Source organism: Paramormyrops kingsleyae, chromosome 10, assembly GCF_048594095.1.
Source record: "Paramormyrops kingsleyae isolate MSU_618 chromosome 10, PKINGS_0.4, whole genome shotgun sequence".
NCBI classification, from domain to species: domain Eukaryota; kingdom Metazoa; phylum Chordata; class Actinopteri; order Osteoglossiformes; family Mormyridae; genus Paramormyrops; species Paramormyrops kingsleyae.
Genome location: NC_132806.1, coordinates 21606168 through 21622909, shown reverse-complemented (window position 1 = coordinate 21622909; position 16742 = coordinate 21606168). Strand labels below are relative to the sequence as shown.

The window sequence follows — 16742 nt, the reverse complement described above, 5'->3', positions numbered from 1 at the left end:
CTGCATTCAGTCTATGTACATGTCGAAATATTATATTCATACATACATTTACATATATACATTATATATCTATATATATATATCATATATTGTGTCACACAGGCACCACACATAGGCCTCAGTGAGTGTTTATTACTCCCCTTAAGTAGAATCTGGTAGCTGTGCTACGTGACTTCATGTGGGAGCAGGCTGAGGCCCAATGGACCAGGTCTGAAGGGGCAGGTCTGGGGTTCCTAAGGCAACATGAGCAAAGGATTTTTTTCTCTGTTTTCCCTGGTTCAAATCATCAATATGACTCTGTCTCCTGAGTCTCCCCTAACTCCGAGGACACCCTACAGGGCCGGAGTCAGACTCATTTTCAGCCCTGGAGTTTCATGCCTCAGACCGGCCCACTTTAGGTCATGACCTATGTGCACACTGTTCTATAAAGCCTACAATAGCACACTGTTCTATAAAGCCTTGTAATTCAGTGTATTTTTCTAAAATATTTCCAATTCACAATGTAGATTTATTTCAACATGAGGCACATCTCCAACATTATTCTTTACAACACATCCTTTTTAACAATATCGGAATCTATATTCTGTTCAATTAAGTGTTCACAGATATCCATTAATGATAAAAAATATGAAGGGTCACTACTATCGTTTGGGCATAGAAAGTGGTTATATTGGAACGAACGCTTGCTTGTTCACACACTCTGTTACAACAGCTCACCTGTTCCTTCCATACTGACAGGAACATTCCCCTCATCACTACTGGCTCCTGGCTCTGCTTCTGACACTAAATCACATTTTTAAAATGGCCATAATTCCCAGCACAAATCTCCCCTTTTTACAAAGCCTTCTGATCAATTCAGGTCAGTTTCATTAATGTAGTGCTGAATCATCTAGCATCTCAGGGCACTTTTCATATAGAGCAGGTCCACACCATCCTCTACATTATATTAATTCTAATAATATTCACTCAGTTAGTAACCCTACCTGCTCACTCTGGACTTGTGGGCTCATGGCTGCTGCTTGGATCTTGCTTCTGACTCTGAGGGGCTACAAAACAAAGTTTCCCAGTTATGTGGTGTCGCATCATACTATTATTGAAATTATATAAAGTTATGTTATAAGCATCAACGCCACACAATCCATTGACTTGATAATTAATTGACTTGAATTGTTACATCGTCCTCATTTGACGTTACATACCGCGAGCTCGTTTTAGTGAAAAAGTTCGCAATATTCGCACATTTAGCTGCGTCTGTTTACAGAACTTTCCTCTTTTTAATTTTATCCTTTTCCGCGCCACCGTTGCTCTTTCTACTTTCCATCTTTCAAACACCACTGACTGACTCAGGGCCTGACACCCTATGACTGGTTTATTATGATAGACCAGCTTGACTAAGCACATTGACTGAGTGAAAGTGGTTGCTGTCCAGCAACGTGGTGCTGAATTTGTCGGGTTTGTCGGATCCCCGCAAAAAGACTGGGGTCGGTTAATTTAAGTGGTGCAGGGAAACAGCATCTTTTAATATTTTATATTTTTACCTAATTTATTAATATAAATTGAATAAAACTTAATATGTGGTGGGGAAATATCACTATAATAATATATGACATCCCTTTTTGATTTCTTAGACCAATATTATCACGCGTTTTCCGTTGACATGTAGCGTACAGTCTTAAACTTTTGCAATTCAAAAATTGAACTCAAAGTGCCGCTGTTGGTCAGTATGTTGACTTGTCTGTGGCGAGATTCTTAGCAGGACCTCCCATATTATTATGTGGAAGGGTGCAGAGAAAGGAAACCTCAGTAGCACAGTGAATAACAGACGACAAGGATCAGTGAACATCGGGACCTGCGTTTTTTACTTCATACAGAAATATCTATTCTAATCATCCTTCTAAAATCAGGAAGTACATCAAATTGTGATAAACAGTGTCTATTCATCATTGAAACGTTTTATATCGCTCAGATCGCTTTGTTGGAGCAATGACGGACAATACAATAACATGGCAAGTACAAATGTTTATTCTTTTCATGTATCTGAGTTCGGTGGGTGGACAAGTTAGCTATTCTATACCAGAGGAGATGGAGAAAGGGTCGTTCGTGGGTGATTTAGTGCAAGGTCTCGGCTTAGATATAAAACGACTTAAATCAGGAAACGCCCGTATTTATTCTGGAGGCAGCACTGAATACATGGAGGTAGACAGAGAAAGAGGAGTCCTCGTAATTAAAGAAAGAATAGACCGAGAATCGCTCTGCGGGAAAACATCTCCGTGCTCCTTACATTACCAGCTCATTCTAGAAAATCCGATGGAATTCTATACAATCAATGTAGAAATTACAGATATAAACGATAATGCGCCGAGTTTTAAAAACAGCCCTTTTAGGTTTGAAATAATCGAGTCATCACTGATAGGAGCTAAATTCGTGCTGGAAAGCGCAGCTGACCCTGATGTTGGCATGAATGGCCTTCAAAGCTACTCGCTAAAACCAACAGACAATTTTATTCTGAAGCTGCACAGTCAGACAGACGGGAGTAATAGTGTAGAAATGGTTTTGCAAAAACCGCTAGACAGAGAAAAGCAGGACCAATTAACGCTGGTGTTAACAGCTATGGATGGTGGCAATCCGCCGATGTCCGGGACTGCGGAGATACACATTATTGTGCTTGATGCAAATGACAACGCTCCTGTTTTTACGCAGCCTATATACAAGGCATCCGTAACAGAGAATACAGCTAAAGGTACTATTTTAACGACAGTGAGCGCCTCAGATTTAGACGAAACTTCTAATGGTAAAGTGACATATTCTATTTCAAAGAGCATGGATGCTTTTTCTGATATATTTGAAATCGACGAAAACAACGGAGACGTGAGATTGTTTGGTGAACTCGATTATGAAAAAGCCAGACATTTTCAGATTAATATAAAAGCAAAGGATTGTTGCGGGCTCACGGACTCCAGTAAAATAATACTAAATGTTATTGATATCAACGATAATAGCCCGTTAATTGACTTTATGTCAACATCTAAATCAATACCAGAGGACTCCCCCCAAGACACGGTGGTAGCTATACTAAAAGTTATTGACCCTGACTCTGAGAATAACGGCAAAGTTCACTGTCTTATCCAAGAAACCATGCCATTTACAATCAGGTCAACGCTAAACGGTTTCTACAGTCTTGTTACGGCGCTGCCTTTAGATCGAGAAACACAATCTGAATATAACATTAGCGTGATCTGCACTGATGAGGGAATTCCTTCACTTTCTAGTCGCGTCATTTTAACATTAAAGATATCAGACGTGAACGATAATGCGCCGGTCTTTCACAAAAGTTCCTATGACGCCTATGTAATTGAAAACAACCCTCCTGGACTCTCCATACTGTCAGTAGCAGCGGCTGATCCTGATTGGAATCAAAACGCTCGTGTTTCCTATTTATTGCAAGATACGTCAGTAAATGGATTATCTGTCTCCTCCTTCGTGTCTGTTAACTCAGAGACCGGAGTTGTCCATGCAGTGCGATCTTTTGATTACGAACAGCTGAAAGACTTTCATTTCAAAATAAAAGCACAAGACGGAGGGTCACCTCCACTGAGTAGCAACGTGATTGTAAAATTATTTATCTTGGACCAGAATGACAATGCACCTCAGATTCTCTATCCAGTACAACCTGCTGCATCGCTGGTGGCTGAAATGGTTCCTCGTTCAGCAGACGTCGGCTATCTTGTCACAAAAGTCGTGGCTGTTGATGTGGACTCTGGACAGAATGCCTGGTTGTCGTATAAACTGGTGAAATCTACAGAAAGATCATTATTTGAAGTGGGCTTGCAGAATGGAGAAATAAGAACAATAAGACAGGTTAGTGATAAAGATTCTGTCAAACAAAAACTAACGGTTATAGTGGAGGACAACGGACAGCCGCCTCGGTCAGCTACAGTCATCGTTAACGTGGCGGTGGCGGACAGCTTCCCTGAAGTGCTCTCGGAATTCACTGACAGGACTGACGATGAGGATTACAATGACAACCTGACTTTTTACTTAATTTTGGCTTTAGCTGTAGTTTCCTTCCTATTTATCATGTCAATTGCAACCATTTTATCAGTAAAGTGCTACAGATGGAAACAGGAGCGGATATTTCACAAGTCCAGTGGAAATCTACCAGTTATTCCATATTATCCACCATTTTACTCAGATGTTGGGGATACTGGAACTCTCCCACATGTGTACAATTATGAAGTTTATAGGACCAATGATTCCAGAAGGAGTGATTTCAAGTATGGCAGACCTGTTAGTCAAAGTACCGTCAGTCTGGACCCCAGTGGAACACAGACACTAACGAAGATCAGAGGTGAAAGAGAAACTAACGAAAATTCAGAAAAAGAGGTGAGCTTTAAATGTCATTTCACAATTTTCTTCCTTTATATTCTTATTTTTATATAGGTCCTCTCCATGTCCAGTGTATATATCATGTGCACTTTCCACACAAGTCTTTGTACCTGCACTGTACTGGGTTTTTTTTCTTACTTTTTCTCCAAGTGCCTCCTCAAGTGTTTCTCCAGTTCAAAAACATTTTGTTAAGTACCAATCAAATTTGGATGTTACAATCTATAACTTATGAATATTCTAACCCTGACTACCTGCACAGGGTCTATACTGTTTCCTGCAGATTTGTATTAATTACCTCATATACTCCTCATAAGAAGCTTTTTCCATATGTGTTTGTTAATTCTTGCTATGCTACTTTGAAAATGTACCTCAGGGTTTTTGAGTAGTCAAGACATAAAAATGTACAACAAAGCTGGCAAAGGAAATCGGCGCAGATCCAGTGCACGTGACGTTCATGGCTGGAGATTTCAGTGGCAATGTCCTGAGTGACAGGGTGAATGAGGAAATCTTTTAAAAGGGAGGCCGATTCCAGGCAGGCAGCAGCAGACGGTGTGATTATTCGTCACCGGTGCCATACAGCTGGGGTGTGGCCACATGCTTTCCAGGTGTCCAAAACACTGGCTGTGTACATCTGATAGGTGGCCACTGTGAAGAGGTCCGTAATGAGTGCAGTGGTCAGTGCGGCTAGTGCAGCGTGACATCGTAGGAGAGTAGGCCGAGGTCTGTTCCAAGCCCTGGCAGGTTTAGGGTCAGCAGGGAACCATGGGCCAGGGACAAACCTTTCCTTTCTTCCCTTATTGAGCTTCGCCAGAACCTGAGAAACAGGCTTATCAGCTTGAGTCTGTCTCCCATGGCTTCCCTTACAGAGTGAGGCTTACATGTCAACGTGGCAGGACAGCCTGGGAGAGATGGATAAGCATCCAGACTGCATCTCTGCGGGTTCTCATATGTTTTATTGCTTTCCTTGACTGAGTGGAAGCGGCTGCTGTCCAGTGACATGGTTCTGAATTTGTCCAGGATTGTTAGATCCCTGTGTAAATACCAGTGGTCCGTTCATACCTGTAAGTGCGGAAGTAAAGCAGCAGGGCTTTGTATTTTACATTTATAAATGTTGGTAGAATTTTAATTAAATTTAATAGGCAGTGAAAACTTCACTATACTTACATATCTAATCCCATTTTCACATTTATTGGACCATTATTGTATTGTGCTTACTGACAACACGTAGGACGTAAATATTATAATTTTGCAGTTCAAAATTTGAACTCAAAGTGCCGCTGTTGGTCAGGATGCTGACTGTGCTGTGACGAGGTTTCCAGCAGGACCTCCCCTATTATTATGATGTGGAAGCCGCTATGGAGAGAAAGGAGTCATCAGAAGCACAGTGAATAATAGACAACGAGCGGTGCATATCTAGAACTGCGTTTTTAACTCGTATAGAAAATTTTATTCTCATCATTCTTCTAAAAGCTGGAATTACAATATATTCCATAATAAGATCGTGTATATTCATCCGGGAAACGAGGTATATCATCGTATCGCATTGCTGGAACAATGACGGACAATACAATAACATGGCAAGTAAAAATGTTTATTTTTTTCATGTATCTGAGTTCGGCCAATGGACAAGTTAGCTATTCTATGCCAGAGGAGATGGAGAAATGGTCATTCGTGGGTGATTTAGTGCAAGGTCTCGGTTTAGATATAAAACGACTTAAAACGGGAAACGCACGTATTTATTCTGGAGGCAGCACTGAATTCATGGAGGTAGACAGAGAAAGAGGAGTCCTCGTTATTAAAGAAAAGATAGACCGAGAATCGCTCTGCGGGAGAACATCTCCCTGTTCGTTACATTACCAGCTTATTCTAGAAAATCCGATGGAATTCTATACAATCAATGTAGAAATTACAGATATAAACGACAATGCGCCCAGTTTTATAAAAAAACAGTTTAGGTTTGAAATAAGCGAGTCATCTATTACAGGAGCTAAATTCGTGCTGGAAAGCGCAGTTGATACTGATGTTGGGGTTAATGGCCTCCAAAGCTACTCGCTAAAACCGACAAATAATTTTATTCTTAAGCTGCACACTCAGACAGACGGGAGTAAAAATGTAGAAATGGTTCTGCAGAAACCGCTAGACAGGGAGAAGCAGGACCAATTGACGCTGGTGTTAACAGCTATGGATGGTGGCAATCCGCCGATGTCCGGGACTGCGGAGATACACATTATTGTACTTGATGCAAATGACAACGCTCCTGTTTTTACACAAGCCATTTACAAGACAACCGTAACAGAAAATGCTTCTAAAGGTACTATTTTAACGCGAGTGAGCGCCTCAGATTTAGATGAAGGTTCTTATGGTAAAGTCACTTATTCTATTTCAAATAGCATGGATAGAGTGTCTGATTTATTTCAGATCGACGAAAATAACGGAGATATCCGACTGTTTGGTGAAATCGATTATGAAAAGGCCAAACATTATCAGATTAATGTAGAAGCAAAGGATTGTTGCGGTCTCTCTGATTCTACTAAAATAATAATCGACGTTATTGATGTAAACGATAACAGCCCATTAATTGACTTCATGTCAACATCTAAATCAATACTAGAGGACTCGCCCCAAGACACGGTTGTAGCTATACTAAAAGTTCTTGATCCTGACTCTGAGAATAATGGAAAAGTTCACTGTCTTATCCAAGAAACCATGCCATTTACAATCAGGTCAACGCTAAATGGTTTCTACAGTCTTGTAACGGCGCTGCCTTTAGATCGAGAAACACAATCTGAATATAACATTAGCGTGATCTGCACCGATGAGGGAATCCCGTCACTTTCTACCAGCGTCACTTTAAGCTTAAAGATATCAGACGTGAACGATAATGCGCCAGTCTTTGACAAAAGTTTATATGACGCATATATAACTGAGAATAACGCCCTTGGATTCTCCATACTGTCAGTGGCAGCTGCTGATCCTGACTGGAGTCAAAACGCTCGTGTTTCCTATTTATTGCAAGATACGTCAGTAAATGGATTATCTGTCTCCTCCTTCGTGTCCGTTAACTCAGAGACAGGTGTTGTCCATGCAGTGCGATCTTTTGATTACGAACAACTGAAAGACTTTCAGTTCAAAATAAAAGCACAAGACGGAGGGTCACCTCCACTGAGTAGCAACGTGATTGTAAAATTATTTATCTTGGACCAGAATGACAATGCGCCTCAGATTCTCTATCCAGTACAACCTGCTGTATCTCTGGTGGCTGAAATGGTTCCTCGTTCAGCAGACATCGGCTATCTTGTCACAAAAGTCGTGGCTGTTGATGTGGACTCCGGACAGAATGCCTGGCTGACATATAAACTTCTGAAACCTACAGACAGAGCGTTATTTGAAGTTGGTTTACAGAATGGCGAAATCAGAACAATACGACAGATCAGTGATAAAGATGCTATCAAACAAAAAGTAACTGTTGTCGTGGAGGACAACGGACAGCCGAGGCGATCAGCAACAGTCAACGTTAACGTGGCGTTAGCGGACAGCTTCCCTGAAGTGATTTCGGAATTCAGTGACATTACGCAGGAGAAGGAATACAACGACAATCTGACTTTTTATTTAATTTTAGCTTTAGCTGTAGTTTCTTTTCTTTTCATCGTCTCAATTACAACCATTTTATCAGTGAAGTGTTACAGATGGAAGCGCGAACGACTGTTTTATAAATCCAATGGACATTTACCTGTTATTCCGTATTATCCAACCCTTTATTCGGATATGGGAGGTACAGGGACTTTACCACATGTGTACAATTACGACATGTGCAGGACGACGGACTCTAGGCGGAGTGACTTAGATTATGTCAGACATTGCATTCGAGGCGATTTCAATGAGAACTCCAGCGAAGCTGAGACACTTCCGCATGTGGAGACAGAAACGGGGATTTCTGAAAAGCAGGTGAGTCTTCTGAAGTAAAACAAGTTTTAATCAGCCTCTGGTTTCATTTCGGATAACTTGTATTTTGCAATTTTATGTTTTTGTGGTCTTGTTTCTGTTTTTATGCAACGCAATATTTATTCTTATTGAATTACCAACCCCTAATCGTGACAAAGGCAACCAGAGCATTGATGGATGGATGGATGGAATGATGGATGGATATATTTTCTTAGTTGTTAACGAGATTTGTGTATGTTTTGGTTAGCTTCTATAAATGTATCATGCTTCTGGTTGTAATTTACCGATACCGTCTTCTCCAATACCTTGTGTCCAATGAAAAAAATAATACGCATTAAAACAGATATGAGCAACACCAAAAGCAAGTTATTTTATGATGTTGCGAACCAATTCAATTGATTTTTGCCAGTGGCTGCAGTTCTCGCCGCTGAAGGAAATCAAATTTAATTGTGACAGTTCAGTTTCTCTGTATGCAGAAGAATTTAAACATCGCAAATGCCAAGTGAAAAGCAGCTTGACTTCAGCTTGAGGCACCTCCGTAGGCTTAACTTTTCCACGTAGACTGTTCCAGTAATAAGCCATGACAGTTTCAGTTTTCTTTAATTTAATTGGCAGTTTGTGCTTTGATCATTATGTGTTTTACATTAAGCTGTTTAAACTAATCTTTACTATTAATTGCATTGCACTTCCTTCCATGAACTCAAAGTGACGCTGTTGATCAGCGTGCTGCAGTTCCGTCATCAGATTTCCAAAAGAACCTCCCCCCTTGTTGTTCTGAGATTCGAGAAAGCATTGGAAAGGCACACTTCACCACGACAACACAATAATATATTGTGTAGGATTTATGGACATTTTTGATTGCGTTTCTTCGTCGTTGCACATCTTACACCGTATCCTCAGCCTGTTTTAATCCGGAATATCAATTCAGTTTTCATCAGAACGACATTGGTTGACCGCTTATTGTGGTGCTGGGAAAATGCCGGGCAAACCAGTAACATGGCAAGTAGCATGCATCTTTCTCCTTTCTGTCGTTTCTGTTAATGGACAGGTGCGGTTATCTATACCAGAGGAGATGGAGAGAGGGTCATTAATAGGTAATATTGCGAAAGATCTTGGTTTGGACATAGAGAGACTTAGATCAGGAAACGCGCGTATATATACTGGAGACAGTACCGAATACATAGAGTTTGACAGAGAAAGGGGGCTCCTCCTTGTTAAAGAAAAAATTGATCGCGAATCGCTTTGTGGAAAAACAACGCCATGCGCATTACATTTTCAGGTCATTTTAGAAAATCCGATGGAATTCTATACCGTTATTTTGGAGATTACGGATATCAATGACAATGCACCAGTTTTTAAAAGGAGTGAATTTAGGTTTGAAATAAGCGAGTCAGCTGTGACCGGAGCCAGATTCCTCCTGGATAAGGCCGTGGATGCGGATGTAGGTGCTAATGACCTACAAGCTTATTCTCTTGAACCAAAAGAGAATTTTCACCTAAAATTGCACAGCCAGCCAGATGGAAGTAAAAAGGTTGAAATGGTTTTAGGGAAACAGCTTGACAGGGAAAAGCAGGATAAACTTATGCTGCTGTTAACCGCTATGGACGGTGGCGATCCGCCGATGTCTGGTACAGCGCAGATACATATAACTGTACTTGATGCAAATGACAACGCTCCTGTTTTTACGCAGCCTATATACAAGGCAACCGTAACAGAGAATGCAGCTAAGGGTACTATTTTAACAACAGTGAGCGCATCTGATTTAGATGAAGGTTCGTATGGTAAAGTGACTTATTCTATTTCAAATAGTATGGATGATGTCTTAGATTTATTTGAGATTGACCAAACCAGCGGAGAAGTGAGATTGTCTGGTGAAATCGATTATGAGAAAGCCAGACATTATCAAATTGATATTAAAGCAAATGATTACGGAGGGCTCTCGGATTCTAGTAAAATTATCCTCGATGTTACTGATGTGAACGACAATAGTCCGTTAATTAACTTCATGTCGACTTCGAAGTCAATACCAGAAAACTCACCTCAAGACACGGTAGTAGCCATACTGACAGTGAAGGACCCTGACTCTGAAAATAACGGAATAGTTCATTGTCTTATAGATAATATTTTTCCGTTCTCTATTAGATCAACCTCGAATGGTTTCTACAGTCTTTTTACGGCGCAGTCTTTAGATCGAGAAACACAGTCTGAATATAACATAACCGTGATATGCGCTGATGAAGGAATCCCCTCGCTTTCTAGTAGCGTAGTTTTGAACATTAAGGTATCAGATGTTAACGACAACGCGCCGGTCTTTGACAAAACTTCATATGACGCATATATAATGGAAAACAATGCACCAGGGCTCTCTGTATTCTCGGTGAAAGCCAGTGATGCAGACTGGAACCAAAATTCGCGAATTTCCTATATACTGGAAGATTCATTTGTAAATGGAGTGTCGGTATCGTCTTATGTGTCTGTTAACTCCGACAGTGGAGTAGTTAATGCCTTGCGCTCCTTGGATTACGAGCAAATAAAGGATTTCCAGTTTCGCGTAAAAGCACAAGATGGTGGATCACCTCCGCTGAGTAGTAATGTGACTGTAAAATGTTTTATCTTGGACCAGAATGACAATGCACCTCAGATCCTATACCCAGTTCCTTCAAGTGGCTCAGTGGTGGCTGAAATTGTGCCTCGTTCAGCAGAAGTCGGATATCTCGTCACGAAAGTTGTCGCTGTGGACGTGGACTCTGGACAGAATGCCTGGCTCTCATATAAAATAGTTAAGTTATCCGACAGGGCGCTGTTCGAAGTGAATTTGCAGAACGGAGAAATAAGAACTATACGCCAGATAAGTGACAAAGATGCCGTCAAGCAAAAACTATCTGTTATAGTGGAGGACAACGGGCAGCCGCCTAAGTCTGCTACAGTTAATGTTAACGTGGCGGTGGCGGACAATTTCCCAGAACTGCTCGCGGAATTTAGTGACATTACCACTGACAAGGATTATAATGACAATTTGACTTTTTATTTAATTTTGGCTTTGGCTGTAGTTTCATTCCTCTTTATTGTTTCCATCATTACCATAGTATCCGTGAAATGCTACAGGTGGAGGTGCGAACGAATGTTTTATAAATCTAGCGGGAATCTCCCAATTATCCCGTACTACCCACCGCTTTACGCAGACGCCGGAGGTACAGGAACTCTTCAGCATGTGTATAATTATGAGGTCTGCGGGACCGCTGACTCCAGGAGGAGTGACCTGAAATACGGCAGGCCGTGTAGTCAGAGCGTCATCAGTCTGGATGCCAGTGGAACACAGACCCTGATGCATAGAGAAAAAGACGTAGAAGTCAACAGGAATTTAGAAGAAAAGGTGAGAGTTGTAGTTGTAGAAGTTTTATCTTCTTTTTTAAACATTTGGTATATGAATTTCCACGTTAAATGTTTCTTTATGATATTAGTTTTGGTATAATTTAATACTGTGTAGAAATTTCCATGATTTTACGATGCATAAACCTATCCAAATATCATTTACTTTCAGCATTGCTAACCCTGTTTTATCTTTGAAAGAAAAAGTTTCCAATGTATGAGTAAAACATCAAAATTTATTTCAATCCCACTGGTGTAAACCAACATTACAAACAAAACCTCTAAATATCTCATCCAGTGTCTTGAACAAGGTGGTTACATTGCTTTGCAACATGATACTGTGTAACTATATTTTACAATAAGGTCTGCTCAGGTTCGACTGCTGGAACTGGATTTTGATGTATGATTTCATCTACCATATCAGTGGCCTTTGGCAGGGATGGGGAATTTATTTTTTGAGAGATTTCAGCAAATAGGCTTTAGATGACCTATTTATAACACATATACCTTGAAGTCTTTTCATCAAGTTTAACATAATAACGTGGCCATGCAGATATTGCATATTATCCTCCTCATCAACAGCGACAGCAACAAAACTAATGTTAAAATAGCTTGAATATTGGCTCAGTCGGTAGCACTGCTGCTGAGCCCATGCAGGCAGGAATCCCACTTCGGCTATGTGTGCATGCAGATGTTTTCTTATTGTCACATACTGTAAGTATCAGACAGGTACTGCAGCTTCCTACTGTTATGCTAATAAGCATCTCCGAATTGCTCATGGAAAATGTATGTATATGCCCTGGAATACACTGCCATCCCTTACAGCAGGGCTATTCAACTCAAGGGCCGAGCCCTGCTGATCTTCCATCCTCCCTTCATCTGTGAGCCAGGTGTGAAGCCTCTGACCAATCAGAATCAGTAATTATTAAACTAACTACCTGGGAGAACTGAAAACAAGGCCTGGATCTGGAATCGAGGGCCTGAATTGAATAGCCCTGCCTTACAGGGTGTCCCCCTGCCTTGTGCCCTATATGCAGTCTGAAATAGGCTCCAGAGCTACAGGTTACCCTGCCTATTATGTCTTTTGATGGGTAGATATAACTAAACGGTGGATCTTGGCATGGTTCTGCTTTCCTAGGAACTTCAGGGTTGCATATCCAGAGATTGCAAATTAATCCTGCATTCATTTTGACTTTTATATGGCAAACATAGAAAAATTTTATGAATGAATATATGGTTATAAAATATTAGTACTCCATTGTCATATTAAAATGGAAGTAAAAATGTACATTTTAATATTATTTTATGTTAATATCTGTTCTACTCATACTAAATCACAGAAAACGATAGCCATAAAACGGTGACAGCAAAACAGTAAAAGCAATATACTGCATTTATTACATTAACAGCATCAGGTAACATTAAGGATAGTATCAGAATGATAGTTATGGGGGAGTTATTTTGTATGGAGGTAAATTTAAAGTTCAGTCTTGTCTAATGCCTATTATTTTCTCAGTAGTAAATATTTTTTGAAAAAAAGTACAATTCTATGCCAATGTTTTGGGCACAATAAGAGACTTTAAAAATTGCTAAATTAAATGCATATTTTTTTTTGTTAAGTTCAAACATTATCCAGCTAAGTAGTTTCTTACAGATTGCTTTTTTTGTTTAGGATAAAGTAAATTAAAAAAATGTGTAATAGGTTAATCCCCAAAATGTGATACTGTATCATTCAGCTTCTCATAGAGATCTTTATTTAGCAGCTGCCACACCAGTCTTTTTGGGAAACCCTCACTGGATCTGCAGTCCGGCCGTGTCATGAATTTGACTGTTACAATAGACAATGCACAGGGATTGCTAATGAACACTGGCTTTCAATGGCTTTTCTGCAAAATTTCTGAAAATTATATTGACCATTTAAACACATTAAATTCTTCACTCTAGCAGACCTAAAGAATGCAATGAGCTTATTCTTAGGATAGCTTCACCATTACACTAAGATAAACGTCACCATTACACTACAGAGATGACCTTTGCTCCAATAGAAATAAATCAAGCAAATTACAATTGGTAAATGCAATATTACACCAAAAAAGAAATGCTGAAAAATAGCTTTCAGAGAAAAATTAGCCTATAAACAAACATTAGCATTCACAAATAGGAATATATAGGTTACTTAGTTAAATAAAATGTAACTAAAATTGTGATATTGACAGAGAGTGTAATTTATACCATACATTAATGATGTAATTGTAGAACTATGTGTCGAGTGCAGTTTTTGTTCAGTGCTCTGAGTGCCGCTGTTGATCGCTGTGTGAGGTTTAAACCCTTTTGCCGAGGCCCACCCTTATTTAGCCGTATTTCATAGTGCACGTAGCATTCAGCACCCGGAATACAACAAAACACAGACAGAACATCGCAGTGGCTTCTGCAGAATATATATGCATCTGTTTTGTTCAATCAACCTGTTTGGAGCTGAACACTATAACAGTATCGGACGCCCTTCATGTTGATATCAAAACGTTTTTGTTTTATTGAGAGAGGATGATATTTTTTCGTTTCCTTGTCAATTCTGGGGACACCAGTCAGGTTTGGAAATGGCAGCTGCAGATTCTGGTCCTGTGTATTTACATCGCAAACGGTGTTTACGGACAAGTCCGTTATTCTATTCCAGAGGAGATGGTGAAAGGCTCGTTTGTGGGGAATATCGCACAGGACCTCGGTGTGGATATACAGCGCATGAAATCTGGCCGAGCTCGTGTTTTTACGGAACATGGTCGTGAGTATATCGGTCTGAATAATGATAAAGGGACGCTGGTTGTGAGAGAAAGAATAGATAGAGAAGAGCTTTGCGGCCCAGTGTCTCTGTGCTCTCTGCATTTCCAGATCATTCTGGAGAATCCCATGGAGCTACATCGTATAGATGTAGAAATAACAGACATTAACGACAATGCTCCGTTTTTTTCTAAAAAGGAGATACAATTAAATATCAGTGAACTGATCGGATTAGGCGCTAGATTCCAGTTAGAGAGCGCCGAGGACCCTGACGTAGGAGTAAATACAGTACATGGGTACAAACTTAGTCCGACCGATAATTTTTTGTTAAAAGAACAATCCACTCCTGATGGTGCTCAATATGTAGATATTGAGCTTCAAACTGCGCTCGACAGAGAAAAACAAGAGGAGCACACGGTGATCCTCACCGCATTTGACGGAGGAAGCCCACAGAAGTCTGGAACAATGAAAATAATCGTAATAGTTTCAGATGCAAATGATAATGCTCCGGTGTTTAGCCACCCGGTTTTCAAAGCCCATTTACCCGAAAATGCATCTAAAGGCACTACAGTACTTAAAGTCAGTGCGACGGATGCAGACAAAGGAGTAAATGCTCAGTTGACGTATTACTTTTCTGGACGGAGTGCTACTGATTTATTCCATATTAACGGGTTTTCCGGCGAGATTACGGTAAGCGGATCACTTGATTTTGAAAAATCTAGGCAGCATGAAATCAATGTGAAAGCCGCCGATGCTGGCGAATTAACCGGATCATGCAAAGTGATCATTGAAATTATCGACGTAAATGATAACGCACCTGTAATTACACTGATGTCTTTTTCTAGCCCCATACCCGAAAACTCTGCATCGGGTACTGTTATAGCGCTACTAAACATAAAAGATTTAGATTCCGGTAAAAATGGAGAAATTTCTTGTTCCATTAATCCACACCTACCCTTTAAAATTACGTCGTCTTCGCCTAATTTTTATACATTGACAACCGACAATGTGTTAGATCGCGAGAAAGTCCCTGAGTATAATATAACTATCACGGCTGTGGATAAAGGCTCACCTTCATATTCTGCTAACAAGACCTTAACTCTAAAACTGTCTGATATCAACGATAATGCGCCAGTATTTGAACGTAAGACATACACTGCTCATGTTATGGAGAATAACGTAGTGGGGGCGTCCATATTTACCATCAAAGCGAGCGATGCGGATACGGGCAATAATGCGCATTTATCATATTTTCTCGTGGACAGAGAAATTAATGGAATATTAACATCATCTTATATCTCAGTCAACGCAGAGAATGGCGCTCTCCACGCAATGCGCTCTTTTGACTACGAGCAAATTAAAGAATTACAGATTGATATCAAGGCACAGGATGGAGGCTCCCCGCCACTTAGCAGTAACGCGTCTATTACCATCGTTATTACAGACCAGAATGACAACGCGCCTCAAGTTCTCTATCCGGTACAGACTGGTGGATCTTTAGTGGCTGAAATGGTGCCACGTTCAGCAGAAGTCGGCTATCTGGTTACTAAAGTTGTGGCTGTTGATGTGGACTCCGGACAGAATGCCTGGCTCTCATATAAACTGCTAAAGCCATCAGAGAGGGCGCTTTTCGAAGTGGGCTTACAGAATGGAGAAATCAGAACTGTACGTCAGGTCAGTGATAAAGATGCTATCAAACAAAAACTAAACGTTATAGTGGAGGACAATGGACAACCGCCTCGTTCAGCAACAGTCAACGTTAACGTGGCGGTGGCGGACAGCTTCCCTGAAATACTCTCCGAATTCACAGATTTTACGCACGACAGGGATTATAATGACGACCTGACTTTTTATTTAATTTTGGCTTTGGCTGTAGTTTCCTTCCTTTTTATTGTCTCCATCATAACCATATTGTCAGTAAAGTGCTACAGGTGGAGACATGAGCGGATGTTTTATAAATCCGGTGGGAATCTCCCAATTATCCCGTACTACCCACCGCTTTACGCAGACGTCGGAGGTACAGGAACTCTTCGGCATGTGTACAATTACGAGGGTTGCGGAACCACTGACTCCAGGAGGAGTGACCTGAAATACGGCAGGCCGTGTAGTCAGAGCGTCATCAGTGTGGATGCCAGTGGAACACAGACACTAATGCGTCTTGAGAAAGAAAGTGAAGAAGATGTAATTCAGGTGAGGTTTCGTACTTTATACCTGATTTTGAGTGCTAAGTTCATGTCTTTCCATTTGCATTATTGCATTATTTTTTAAAA

The 16742-nt window shown here is 40.5% G+C and overlaps 2 protein-coding genes across 30 annotated transcripts in view; both read left to right on the top strand.

The window, feature by feature from the left end:
• The window catches only part of LOC111859848 (protocadherin gamma-C5-like), a 219694-nt gene that overhangs the window by 94056 nt on the left and 108896 nt on the right, over positions 1-16742 (top strand). For 2 of the 29 annotated variants that reach the window (XM_023842916.2, XM_023842897.2), the window contains exon 1: positions 1836-4383. The exons of 25 other annotated variants lie outside the window; for them this stretch is intronic. In XM_023842916.2, coding sequence (XP_023698684.2) covers positions 1984-4383 — 2400 coding nt within the window. In that variant the 5' untranslated portion in view covers positions 1836-1983. Of the gene's footprint in view, positions 1-1835; positions 4384-13949; positions 16663-16742 lie in introns of those variants that run through there. 2 more of the 29 variants (XM_072717480.1, XM_072717491.1) reach the window with 2 other exon arrangements.
• On the top strand, positions 5683-11677 carry LOC140577630 (protocadherin gamma-A11-like). Its single transcript, XM_072717499.1, has 2 exons — positions 5683-8331; positions 11511-11677. The coding sequence occupies exons 1-2, from the start codon at positions 5941-5943 to the stop codon at positions 11589-11591; spliced, it is 2472 nt and encodes an 823-aa protein (XP_072573600.1). The 5' UTR covers positions 5683-5940; the 3' UTR covers positions 11592-11677.

Coding starts and splice junctions, on each gene's coding strand:
- LOC140577630 (XM_072717499.1), top strand. CDS start 5,941: ATGACGGACAATACAATAACATGGCAAGTAAAAATGTTTATTTTTTTC. Junction 8,332..11,510: donor CGGGGATTTCTGAAAAGCAG/GTGAGTCTTCTG, acceptor CGCTTTACGCAG/ACGCCGGAGGTACAGGAACT.